Source organism: Schistocerca piceifrons, chromosome 2 (genome assembly GCF_021461385.2).
Source record: "Schistocerca piceifrons isolate TAMUIC-IGC-003096 chromosome 2, iqSchPice1.1, whole genome shotgun sequence".
In the NCBI taxonomy this organism is placed as follows: Eukaryota; Metazoa; Arthropoda; class Insecta; order Orthoptera; family Acrididae; genus Schistocerca; species Schistocerca piceifrons.
In genome coordinates this window covers 710,348,296-710,361,537 of record NC_060139.1, presented here as the reverse complement: position 1 = coordinate 710,361,537, position 13,242 = coordinate 710,348,296, and the positions used below count along the sequence as shown (strand labels likewise).

General features: G+C 42.7%; 1 protein-coding gene across 1 annotated transcript in view; it reads left to right on the top strand.

Moving 5' to 3' along the window:
- LOC124775779 (esterase FE4-like) overlaps nt 1-13,242 on the top strand; it is an 85,146-nt gene that overhangs the window by 59,418 nt on the left and 12,486 nt on the right. The window contains exons 7-8 of the mRNA XM_047250608.1: nt 4,377-4,542; nt 11,643-11,824. Coding sequence (XP_047106564.1) covers nt 4,377-4,542; nt 11,643-11,824 — 348 coding nt within the window. The remainder of the gene's footprint in view (nt 1-4,376; nt 4,543-11,642; nt 11,825-13,242) is intronic.

Sequence of the window (13,242 nt, the reverse complement as noted above, 5' to 3'; positions counted from 1 at the left end):
TTTAATGATTGTAGTGTCTTCTTGTCCTCATACCTCCATACAAGGCTACACTCGAAAAAATTACTTCTAGGTAACATCATTTAACATTTTAATTTACTTTTGGTGTTTTTGGTATTTATGTGTGTCTCTTTCCCAGAAAAGTTTTTCTAGCTGCAGCCACTCCACATTTCACGCTGTCCAGTCACGTTAACATGGCCACCGCTTACGTTCGACGTTGACGTCCAATAACCACTCACAGATATCAGGTAGCAGCGCTGTTAGTGGCGATTATATAAAGCGTGTCGTGGTGGGGGGATAGGGAGGGGAGCAGGGTGCGGTAGACAGTACAGTCGTTGTCGCAATGCGGATACGGAGCGATTTATCTGTTGTCCAAATGGGCATGATCATTGGCTTTCTTGCCAGGAGTATTAGCAAATCCGAAACAGCAAAATCTGTAAACTGTTCGCTTGCCGAAGTTGTTGAAGTATGCCGTGGACGGCGAAATAGCACTATTCAATACCGGCGCCGAGGCAGCTGTGTAGCGTCACGGCCATAGATGACATGCCGAACGACGCCTGTGGAGGTGTGTATGGGCAGCTGACAGCCCAGATGAACCAAGGGGCTACCTACAGCATCTCCTCAACGACCGTTCGGGCGAACGTTGCTGCATATGGTCCTCCACAACAGGCGCCTGGTCCATACTCGGCTATGGAGCATGGCATTTGCACACCAACACCGCAACTGCGAGAGGGATTTTCAAGTGAAACACGTTTTATACTCTATCGGACAGACGGAAATTGGCGTCTGTGGTCCTGTAAAATCGTCATAAGGGTCCAGCCCGGAGAAGGCAGCGTTATGGTCGGGGGAATGTTTTCGTGACATTCCATGGGTGACCTCGTCATGGATCAACACGAGAATACGTCTATCCTTGGGGACCATGTCCATCCATACATGGATTTTGTTGTTTTCCTCGGCACACTGGCATCTACCAGAAAGACAGAGCAACGTGTCTCACAGCTCACAGTGTACGTACGTGGCTCGAAGAGCACGAGGATGAGTTTACCGTACTTCTTGGCCACCAAATTCCCCGGATTTAAGCGTAGTTGAGAATCTGTGGGACTCTCTCGCCATGTATCCTCATCCGAGAAACCTAGGGCAGCTGGCCACAGCACGGGAGGCGGCGTAGTTCCACACCTTTGTCTGTGCCCTCCAGAGCCTCATCGACTCAGTTTATGCAGGTCAGCGCAGTAAAAGGTGGTTATCCAGGCTTTTGACAGGTAATGACATTAAAGTGACTGGGCAGTCTAAATCTTCTTTACTTCTACTGCAGTTAGTCACTTTGCTGCCAAAGTAGGAAAACACGTCTACGACGACTTCCTCAAATCTTCGGAAAGATTTTCCGCAACTTAATTGCATCATTTGATTCACAATTTAATTTTTATTGGCGTAAATTTTAATTGTTCTCCTTCAATCTTAAGTCTTACGACAACTCTATGCGTTAATCTTCCCCTTGCCATAGTTCTGGCTTCATTTCCTCTTTACACTCCTCCGAAGTACTGTTATTTGCTGTTCAATAAATGCAGGGTCCACTGCGTGCAGCACTTTTGAGGACAACTGCAGCCACGGAACTTGCATCTTGCCGTGCTGCTCAGTTGCTAGTACTAACTGTCTTTGGGAGGATACTGAAATGTTCACACAGTTTTACATGTCCTGACATAAATTGCTGGCCATTAAAATTCCTACACCAAGAAGAAATCCAGATAATAAACGGGTATTCATTGCACAAATATATTATACTAGAACTGATATGTGATCACATTTTCATGCAATTTTGGTGCATAAAGCCTGAGAAATCAGTACCCAGAACAACAACCTCTGTTCATTTAACGGTCTTGACACGCCTGGGCATTGAGTCAAACAGAGCTTGGATGGCGTGTTACAGGTACAGCTGCACATGCAGCTTCAACACGATACCACAGTTCATCAAGGGTAGTGACTGCCGTATTGTGACGAGCCAGTTGCCCGGCGACCACTCACCAGACGTTTTCAGTTTGTGAGATATCTGGACAATGTGCTGGACAGGGCAGCAGTCGACCATTTTCTGTATCCAGAAAGGCCCGTACAAGACCTGCAACATGCGGTCTTGCATTATGCTGCTGAAATGTGGGGCTTCGCAGGGATCGAATGAAGAGTAGAGCCACGGGTCGTAACACATCTGAAATGTAACGTCTACTGTTCAAAGTGCCGTCAATGCGAACAAGAGGTGACCGAGACGTGTAACCAATGGCACCCCATACCATCACGCCGGGTGATACGCCAGTATGGCGATGACGAATACACGCTTCCAATGTGCGTTCACCGCGATGTCGCCAAACACGGATGCGACCATCTTGATGCTGTAAACAGAAACTGGATTCATCCGAAAAAATGACGTTTTGCCATTTGTGCTCCCAGGTTCGTCGTTGATGATGATGATGTTTTGGTTTGTGGGGCGCTCAATTGCGTGGTTATCAGCGCCCGTACAATTATCCAATCTTTGCTCAGTCCAATTTCGCCACTTTCCTGGATGATGATGAAATGATGAGGACAACACAAACACCCACTCATCTCGAGGCAGGTGAAAATCCCTGACCCTGCCGGGAATCGAACCCGGGACCCCGTGCTCGGGAAGCGAGAACGCTACCGCAAGACTACGAGCGGCGGACGTTCGTCGTTGAGTACACCATCGCAGGCGCTCCTGTCTCTGATGCAGCGTCATGGGTAACCGCAGCCACGGTCTCCGAGCTCATAGTCCATGCTGCTGCAAACGTCGTCGAACTGTTCGTGCAGATGGTTGTTGTCTTGGAAACGTCCTCATCTGTTGACGCACGGATCGGGACGTGGCTGCACGATCCGTTACAGCCATGCGGATAAGATGCTCGTCATATCGACTGCTAGTGATATGAGGCCTTTGGGATCCAGCATGGCGTTCTGTATTACCCTCCTGAACCTACCGATTCCATATTCTGCTAACAGTCATTGGATCTCGACCAACGCGAGCAGCAATGTCGCGATACGATAAACCGCAATCGCTATAGGCTACAATCCGACCTTTATAAAAGTCGGAAACGTGATGGTACGCATTTCTCCTCCTTACACGAGGCATCACAACAACGTTTCACCAGGCAACGCCGGTCGCCTGCTGTTTGTGTATGAAAAATCGGTTGGAAACTTTCCTCATGTCAGTACGTTGTAGGTGTCGCCACCGGCGCCAGCCTTGTGTGAATGCTCTGAAAAGCTAATCATTTGCATATCACAGCATCTTCTTCGTGTCGGTTAAATTTCGCGTCTGTAGCACGTCATCTTCGTGGTGTAGCAATTTTAATGGCCAGTAATGTAACTTCATTTACGTGAGTTGTTATGTGGACGTCTCAGGGGATTTCACATTATTCAAGAATGCCAACCACATTTCATAACCACGATATTCGAACCGTTTATCTGCACATCAAGCACTATCGAACAGCCGCGAACTAATGACATCTGCTACGAAGACGGGTACCCGACAGAAACGAATCGGCCGCGGTGCTAAAAGCCAAACTCTGAAGGAGCTGTTCAGGTACTCAGTTCTGGTTAGGATGTTTGTGGCAATATGTTTTATCGCCTTGTCTGATATGTGTTTGAGCAGTTTGTGTAACTTACTCAACACAGGTGGCTTATATCTTTTGTGATGCTCTAAGCTTCCGGTTTCTTCACATCGTTTCAGTCACTGCTTGAATGTCAGGTTGTTCGTTGATAAATTATATTTGGTCTCATCACTAGTATTTCACAGAGCTAAGGCACCCACATTTTCTTCTCTTGAATGGTGTCAATTTTTCTGCCTTTTCGAAGTTCATGAATGTAGTCAGTATTGATGGTGACAGCACATAAACTATTTCATAAGCTGACCTGTATTAGAAACATGTTTATGTTGAATTTTGGCCTTTCATGTAAAATTGATACGCTCGATAATTGATGGATGCATTGTGTATTACGTGTATGTATTCACTTTATTTTTTGGCATCTTCTCTCTACCATGAACACGGACGAGGTAACAAACAGGTGATCAGGATGTATTTTTAAGTGTCCTCATTTGATTAACATTAAGGTGTCAACACAAATTTGTCAGACTAGACCACAGTTCTCGCAAATAACTGATTCCACCAACGCGATCTACTGCTGATAAAATAGCCGAAATGATTTGGAACGCATAGCAAACTGAGGCAGATAATCGTCTTCAAAGACTTTGATTATGCACAAAAATTGCAAGATCCTGTTGAAAGTTGCGTCAGTGCTTTGTAATCTATCGTATGTAGCTAATGAGCCTTTTTAATTATGCTGGTATTGGCATTGAATAAAAGACAGCTAATTTCCTGTGACAGGACAGCAACAGCTTGTTCACCTGTGTGTGGGTACCCAGTGCTGAACCAGAACACGATGGTGCCTTTTTGACGGAAGAACCGTGGACTCTGGTAGCTGAAGGGCGCTACAACCTAGTTCCCTACATGTCCGGTGTCACCGACCTCGAGCAGCTTGCACAAACACAGCGTGAGTAAAATAAAACCTTATTCCGTTGTCAAAGCCATTTTAAAATATGGTTTTAATAATCATCCAACAAATGAGTTATATTTCAGGGATTTATTGAACTGCAAGCTTAGTCCATTACCGAAGTTTACACATCTACTTACGAATTTCATTTTCTGAAGGATGGATATGGACATACATTACGTAATCAAAATAAATTAATGTAGCTAGATTATCCTCCAATGATATTGTTCCTTTTCCGTGATGCTTTTAGAAGAGACAAAGTTTCAGCATAGGCTGTCATAGTAAGAATTAAAGTGCTACAACTCAGTTGCTTTATGGAGCTCTATCGTCTTGTAGAATATGGGAACTAAGGAACACATCACGAGCACCTACAAAGTTTGTGCGCAAGGAGAGGGGCAGTTAACACGGAAAATCTGAATTTGCGCCGTATGTCAGGATCACTCCACGGCATATGAAGCCCTTCTTATAGCTTATGGCCTGTGATTGTGAGGCGCCAATAAGATATTTCAAAAGTTTATAATAGTTGCTTCGTATGTTGCTGAGCAAAATGCATAACAGTTCTAAACATCACTCACCTTATCCAAAGGAGTAATCACCGTCATGAAAACGATTACAGTCTCACCCACAGGGTCTGCAGGAAACAGCACGTCTCAGTTACTCTGAGGTGGAGGGTGGGGAAGTAAAGGAAAATGATGAGTGGGTAATCGGCACTTCCAGCGGCACAGGGCATTGCGGGAAAGCAATAGTGAAGATGGGAAATTTTCTCTTCACCCGGACTCGAACCTGGGCGCTCTGCTTCCCTAGAACACTTCCTCTAACTGCCTCGGCCATTTGGACGCACTTTTCGTCCAACTCAAATTCTCAAATTATCGCACTCTGCATTGCAGCGTCCCTCGTTCATTAACCCTTTACTAACAAATTATTGATTTCCCGTATGAGTTCGGACGATATTAGTGCATTCGCACTGAAACAAGCGTCAAGGAGTCGTCGCGATCTTACAGAAATGTGTGTATACGAGTTTAGATCATTTCCCTCCATCACATAAACGATGAAAACTTAAAAGGGGGCCAGATTTCCTTTTCTTGATGTTTTGGTTCACAGAAATAACGATGGGACTGTAGGGCATAGTGTATATAGTAAACCTATGCATACTGATCATTATTTTCAGGTGACCAGCTATCTTTCACCACACAACGCACTCGGCTCATGCGGAATTTGGTGAAGAGAGCCTATGCATTTTCTGACGCGCAATATTTGATGCGGGAATGTAACTGACCAAAAAATATTTCGTGATCTTCAGCTCGGACCACAGGATCTACCGCCTTTGTATGTCCTCGAAAATTTCGAAAGTGAACATATGCCACCGCCTAAGATTAGAGCCCTTCTTGGATCAGTAAAGAATGATTTGGGACTGAGAAAACCCAGCGTATACGAAATTCCTTGTCATTGTGGAATGGCTTGTATTGACCAGACTATCCGTACTATTCAGGACCGATGTGTAGAACATCATCGTCACGCTCATTTGCTCCAGTCAGAGAAATCTGCAGTGCAAGAAGGCTGTCTTAATGAGGGGCATAAGATGTTATATAATGAGACGAAAATGATAGTTGCTTCTTCCTGCTACTGAGAATGTGTTGTAAAGGAACTTACTGAAATTCGGTTATTTGAGAAGAGGTAATGGGTTTCCCTTTAAGTAAGATGTCTGTTGAATAAAACGTTGTTTTGAGATGTGTAATGCTGTAATATTTTCTTAGCTGGGTTTTGTTTGAGGAAAGACTTTATTTTATGCAATTTCTGATCTGCATTTTGTAATGTAGCCATTTTGTTACAAATATCTAAATAGCATTGTTTGTTATGGGTGCCTTTTATTAATAAAATTCTGTAGTCAGTTATTTGTCCTGTTAAGTTCGAAAGATCAATCACTCATTGCGATAGACGCGACAAAGCTCCAACCTCAATATTGTTTTTCTCTTTTACATGCATTATCTCGAAACTGTACTCTTCTAGAAATGCAGTCCACTTCATAATCCTAGGATGAAGCAGGTTACAGGTTAATGAAAAGGCAGAGAGTGGTGGTCACATGATACCTCAATGTACGTAATAAGTGAACTTCTTAAACACCCGTATTACAACTCAGTAGCCGAATAGCCATGTTCAAACTCTGAAAAGATTCTACCACCAAAACTCTGCATGTTAACTTCCATCTTTCCGTCGTTTTCAGGCATTTGAAATAGACATGCACCGATTCACGAAAAGGATGTGTCCGTGGCAATGTGAAATTCTAAATTAATATCAGGATGACATAAGTTTTCAGAACTTCCTAAAGCATTCTTTATTGCATCGAAATCTGGTTGATAATTTCCTGACCAGCGCCATGCGACGTTCTTTCTTAGTAGACCCAAGAGTGCTGGGCTATTAAGTACTGTCCGAGAGCAAAACTACGAAAAAACGAACAAAGGTTAAGAAAAGATTCCAATGGGCGGGTTTGTGTTCGGAGCTGGAAAATATTTCATGGCACTTACCAACTTCAGGTGTTATTCCTGCTGGAGATACATGAGCCACAAATTTTAATTTCTCCCGAACATTCTTTCACTTCTGCAAGTTAACTGTGACTCCAGCCTGAGAAAATTTATGTTATGTTCAGTCCAATAATTCTATGTTTTCATCCCATCTAGCAGTTGCAATCAGGATGCCATCAACGTATAGTGTTGCTTTGTCTATGAGAATTGTATCTAGTGCCATAATAAATACGCACGAACTTACGTAAAGTTCAAACGGTAAAACACAAAACTGACAGCTTTTGCTAGCATGAACATAAGCTATGTATTTCCTGGACTCATTTGACAATAAGACCTGCAATAGGAACTCCATTTCGTGGATGAAATTAGAGGCTGTTGATGCAAATATAAGACCACTGCAACAATAGAAAGTAACTGAGCCATCACGTTCACCATAGTGTAGTCCATTACTAGGAATAAATAAACGTAATGGCCAAGTACGCCTCATTTTAGATGCGCGAGTTTTAATAAAATAATAATCAAGTCCGCACGCCAGTGAAATATCTAGAAGAGCTATAACAAAAGCTGCTGCATGAGACATGAAATTAGTTTGTTGAAGCTTTTGTGTCACCAGTTGGCGGTGGTTCATTGCTGACTTCCACAATGTTTATGGAATAAAGTTGATTTTGCTAACTAGTGGATGGCGCATCACGCTGTATATAGCTGTTTTGTGGATAAGTATTGTATGTGCATTATCTGTTCTGCCTTTCATTGTTTGAATTCCAGTAACAGTTATTTTTATTTCTATACTTTTGTCCGCGCCAATGGCCTAGCCGCAGTGGTAACACCGGTTACCGTCAGATCACCGAAGTTAAGAGCTGTTGGGCTGGGCTAGCACTTGGATGGGTGACCATCCGGTCTGCCGGGAGCTGTTTGGCAAGCGGGATGCACTCAGCCCTTGTGAGGCAAACTGAGGAACTACTTGATTGAGAAGTAGCGGCTCCGGTCTCGTAAACTGACATACGGCCGGGAGAGCGGTGTGCTGACTACAAGCCCCTCCATATCCGCATCCAGTGACGCCCGTGATCTGAGGATGACACGGCGGCCGGTCGGTACTCTCGGGCCTTCATGGCCTGTTCGGACGGAGAGATATAGTTTTGTCCGCTCCCGTTTCCATGGTGATACTGGTTATTATTAAACCTTCTTCTGTTACTATTATCCGAATTCCGTGCACGAACATATCATCAACGTCCGTCGTAGTCGGATAATGTAGAAGGTGACGTCACAAGAACGGCACAGAGGGCCACGAGGAAGACAAGGCGTGCCACGTACGTCACAGCACGTGACACTGCAGGTCTTACGAGTGCCAGCAGCCGTGAATGGCGAGGAACTATTTCAGACGAGTTTAATGATTCTTGACTGCGTGCAAGTTCTCGACAGAACATGACAAAATTAAGACCTCTAGTGGGTACATTTTCATTTGTATATTAATTTTTCGTGGACCCTGCACGAGCCGAGCTTTTGCGAAGTGTGTCAGACAAGCCCACTAGTGTGGTGTCACAAATTCGTTGCAGGGCCCGTATATCTCGTTGGCCCCGAGATGCACGGTACGTCAGGATAGCAGGATGACTTGAATCCAGCGCACTACTGTGACCATTATTTATAGGGTTATTGATCTTCATGTCCTCATCAATAAGGTCCATAGAATCTAGAACAGATATAAAATGTTCTAAATCTTATTCCGGTACATGTAGAAGTTTCTCGCGAATTTTGAAGGGCAACTTCGCCTTCAGAATTCTTAATGCATCAGTGTGAGAAATGGGCCCGTCCCAGTAATGAGTTATGTTTAAACGTTTCTCAGAGTACTTGCGGAGCGTACGCTGTTTAGTGCGGAAATGTTCTGGTTTGAAAACTTGCTTCCGAAACATCTCTTGATGGCCTCTTAAACAGTACTTAGTAAGAAATGATCTTTCAAACTGTTCATAAGTTTGCCAACGTTCAGCTGTGTCCGTGGTCCAAGGCGCTCCGTCACCTTTTATGTACCCTGTAATGAAACGGATCTATTGCTGCTCAATCGGAGACTGTCATACCACGCCTTTGAATGCTCGTATAAACACAGTTCGATGTGGAGTATTTTTCTCTGGTATAAATACTTGGAACTGTCCGTGCTCGGGAAGACTTTCCTCAAGTAAAACAGAAGAGAGTGATGATGCAGTTGCTACTTCATACTCTAGGAGCTGGCGATAGGTTATTAGTAATTGTGTCGTTGTCGTATACTGTACGATTTGCTGCAGTGGGACTGGCATAATAATCATATACTTTATTGACAGTCGCTGGTGTTCCTTGAACTATGCCCCTGACTGAAGACAGTTCTTGTTTTACAGTTGTGATATGGGACATTCCTTGGTCTCGCCATTCTGGCAAATCTTTATTTAAAGTAACTTTTATTTGTTCTTACTTTGAATTTTACCGATTTGCTAGCGTTGTCTCGTTCGGACATAGCGGCTGTGAGCGTTTCACGCACGACGCGCTCTAATTCTGAATTTAATTTGTCGTTAATTTCTACATATTCGTGCGTAAGCCACTGCGGAAAATCATCAACAATGCGCATGCACTGATCATTGTATTGTTATTGTACTTTCACACCTTGTTCTTGTGCGAGATTATCGATTTTGTTTTCTATCTGCACAATGGTATATTGTATTTTTGATCTGTAGAAAAGCTCTGTACAGCTTCCGGAAGACTACGATAGCCTTCCATTAGTTGTGAAATATCATTTGCTAGAGTGTCGTACAGTAATGAGAAGTGTTGAAACTAGCAGTCAATTTCTCTCTGTTACGAGACTGGTTTTTAAATCTTTGCATAGGCTTTGTAATTTTTCGGATTTGTTCTCAAATTGCATGGTCATGTCGTCCCTCATTGCCTTAAAATTTTGTAACAATAGCACCATGAGATGATTTGGTTGTAGCCTATTTGTACGTTCGTTTCACGTGAAATATCGCTCATTGGAGCATCTGCTTCATCAGACCGATAAACTGCACTACGTGCAAGATCATCTAAGTGAGCATTATTTTCACACAGTAGGTTATCTCTCATAATGTTCACGTATAAGAGCGCGATTCCAGATCGGGTTCCGAAACTTGTGCTTTATCGACCTGCATGTTGGCAAACTCGTTCTGCTTAGGGTTAAGCTTTACCTTACTGTCCTCCTGTGTAGTCATGTTTTACCTATTTTTAGTATAACATTAATGTAAATGAAAAATTATTTTTACAAAAATTTGGAATGAACGTTATCTGAAAAACCTCTACTAGATAACAATATCCTAATCAGGAATGCTGGAACAAGAATGTAATGGAGCACAGGCTATTACTGACAAAACGCTATAAAGTTAGGTAGCCATCTTGTGAATTAACGCAGAGAATATTGGTATTGAATGAGGTGCACGAAAATTTCAAAGCTACATATTGCACGAAGCATGACACGCTAGTATTATGGGTTACAGATTGCTCTTACCTCAAACAGTGATGTGCTGACGTTCTCAAAATGATTTTTGAATTTGGTAAATGGAATTATCTGATGTTTTTTCCTCATTTTTTAACTCTGTTTTTCTTTTTAAATGTCTATCCTCCATTGAGAAGTGGTACATGCACACAGAAAATCAAACAACTTTAGATGGTTATAAGCCCTTTCGTGGTCTCGCCATTTATAATCGCTCTTCCAGTTTAGTAAGCTGTCAAAATTTTTTGAAGTAAGAATAAAAGTCGGGAGAGAGAAAAGGCGATTATATGGTGAGATGAATGATGAAAATCGCCAAAACTTGTGTTGCAGACATATCTCTAACACGATGACGTGTGACCTTGGGAAGATAATTAATCAGTTTTGTGCATCAGAATTGACTTTGCAATAGAATGTCGCTTGTAAATCAGCATCAAACGTCGTTCTCATGTAGTTTCATGAAGATAGATTCGTTTTCAAGAACGTCCTGTGAGCACTTGACGCAGCGACAATAACATCATCGTACCAAGACGAGCAACGAATATTTGCTGAAAAAATTAAAAATTGTTAAATGAGGACAAGGAATAAATGACATAATACAAATAAATAAAGGAAAGATTCATATTATTCAAATTCAGCTTATCTGAATCAACATCGTAAGACACAATCCTTTCTCTGAGACGGCTACGACAGAAAATTGAATCCCTTCGTAAATAAGTCACAGAACATCTCTGAGATTGTGCAGCTGTGATAGTAACTGAGGAATTACAGTACTTACTTCTATCAGGACTGTACGGGTACAAATGCACTGCCCAATCTTCAGCAGTGCCCTTACCCTCCCAAGCGTTTTTGCCATTCAGTACAAAATAAGTAAGCTTAATTATTTCCTTACGGTAACTGGTGGTGATTCTGTCTAACGCAGGAGCTTGTACATTACTATCGGAGGGCAAGTCGAAATATCTGGAAATGCGGGGAGTCATTTTTTCCAGACTTGGTGATATTCATAGCTGGAGCCAGCTAACAGAGCTTGTGTTTAACAGAGCTTCAGAGAATATTCACAGGAGTGTTTTCTAGAATGCTCATACGTTGACCAATGTTTGCTTCAGATAACGGCGTGTTGTCCTCAGAAGGGCGAGTAAAGTACCTGAACGATAATTTTGGCAAAATTGTCGGATGTGATCTACGCCTTCCGACGAAAGAAGAGAGACAGAATGGAGCTCACGCCGTTAAAGAGTTCTACTACAACGGCAGTGACATCACGTTGCAGGATAACTACACCACAGCTCTGGTAAGTAAGAGGCACTGGATGAACTCACGAAAGGCCAAATACGTAGCACATCACACGTTAATGAAGACATGAAAATACTGCTAAGAATACACAAACTTTAAGAATTGAAAATACGAAATTGCAAATAATTGTGTAATTAGTTCAAACACGAGTTGTTTATCTCATTTTCACGTGATTTTTGAATCCACTGAAGAGCTGAGACCCAGTTTCCCTTCTTTACTAACAATAGAGTACAATTGTATGTGTGTGTAAATTTGTATGTGTGTGTGTGTGTGTGTGTGTGTGTGTGTGTGTGTGTTTGTGTGCGTGTGTTTGCGTGGCAATGACGAGTGCCTGGTTAGTGTTGTAGGGTAAACGTGTCGTTGGTAACGAATATTACGGATGATGGTCAAACCATGTGCCTACTTGTCTTGAATAACATCAAGGGGGATTAGCATATATCTATTCAGTGAGCGGGTCATCAACAGTCTCACATGTCCTCACTCCACGAGACACTGCAGAGGGGTTCGAGATTTAATAAAAGACGCTGAAAACAGCTTGGTGGGGAACAGTTTGCCGTCATGTGGTCTTCTCTTGTTGGTCATGAACTGTCGTTCAGAATTGAAAATCATCAGGCTTCGAACTGGCTTCGTTGCTGCGAATCGTGAGGCTTCAGTTTCTGCACCGTCTGGATCTTTTACGGGTTGTTGTTGTTGTTGTGGTCTTCAGTCGTGAGACTGGTTTGATGCAGCTCTCCATGCTACTCTATCCTGTGCAAGCTTTTTCATCTCCCAGTACCTACTGCAACCTACATCCCTGTGAATCTGCTTAGTGTATTCATCTCTTGGTCTCCCTCTATGATTTTTACCCTCCACACTGCCCTCCAATGCTAAATTTGTAATCCCTTGATGCCTCAGAACATGTCCTACCAACCGGTCCCTTCTTCTTGTCAAATTGTGCCACAAACTCCTCTTCTCCCGAATTCTATTCAATACCTCTTCATTAGTTATGTGATCTACCCACCTAATCTTCAGCATTCTTCTGTAGCACCACATTTCGAAAGCTTCTATTCTCTTCTTGTCCAAACTATTTATCGTCCATGTTTCACTTCCATACATGGCTACACTCCATACAAATACTTTCAGAAACGACTTCCTGACACTTAAATCTACACTCGATGTTAACAAATTTCTCTTCTTCAGAAACGCTTTTCTTGCCATTGCCAGTCTACATTTTATATCCTCTCTACTTCGAAAATCATCAGTTATTTTGCTCCCCAAATAGCAAAACTCCTTTACTACTTTAAGTGTCTCATTTCCTAATCTAATTCCCTCAGTATCACCAGACTTAATTCGACTACATTCCATTATCCTCGTTTTGCTTTTGTTGATGTTCATCTTATACCCTCCTTTCAAGACACTGTCCATTCCTTTCAACTG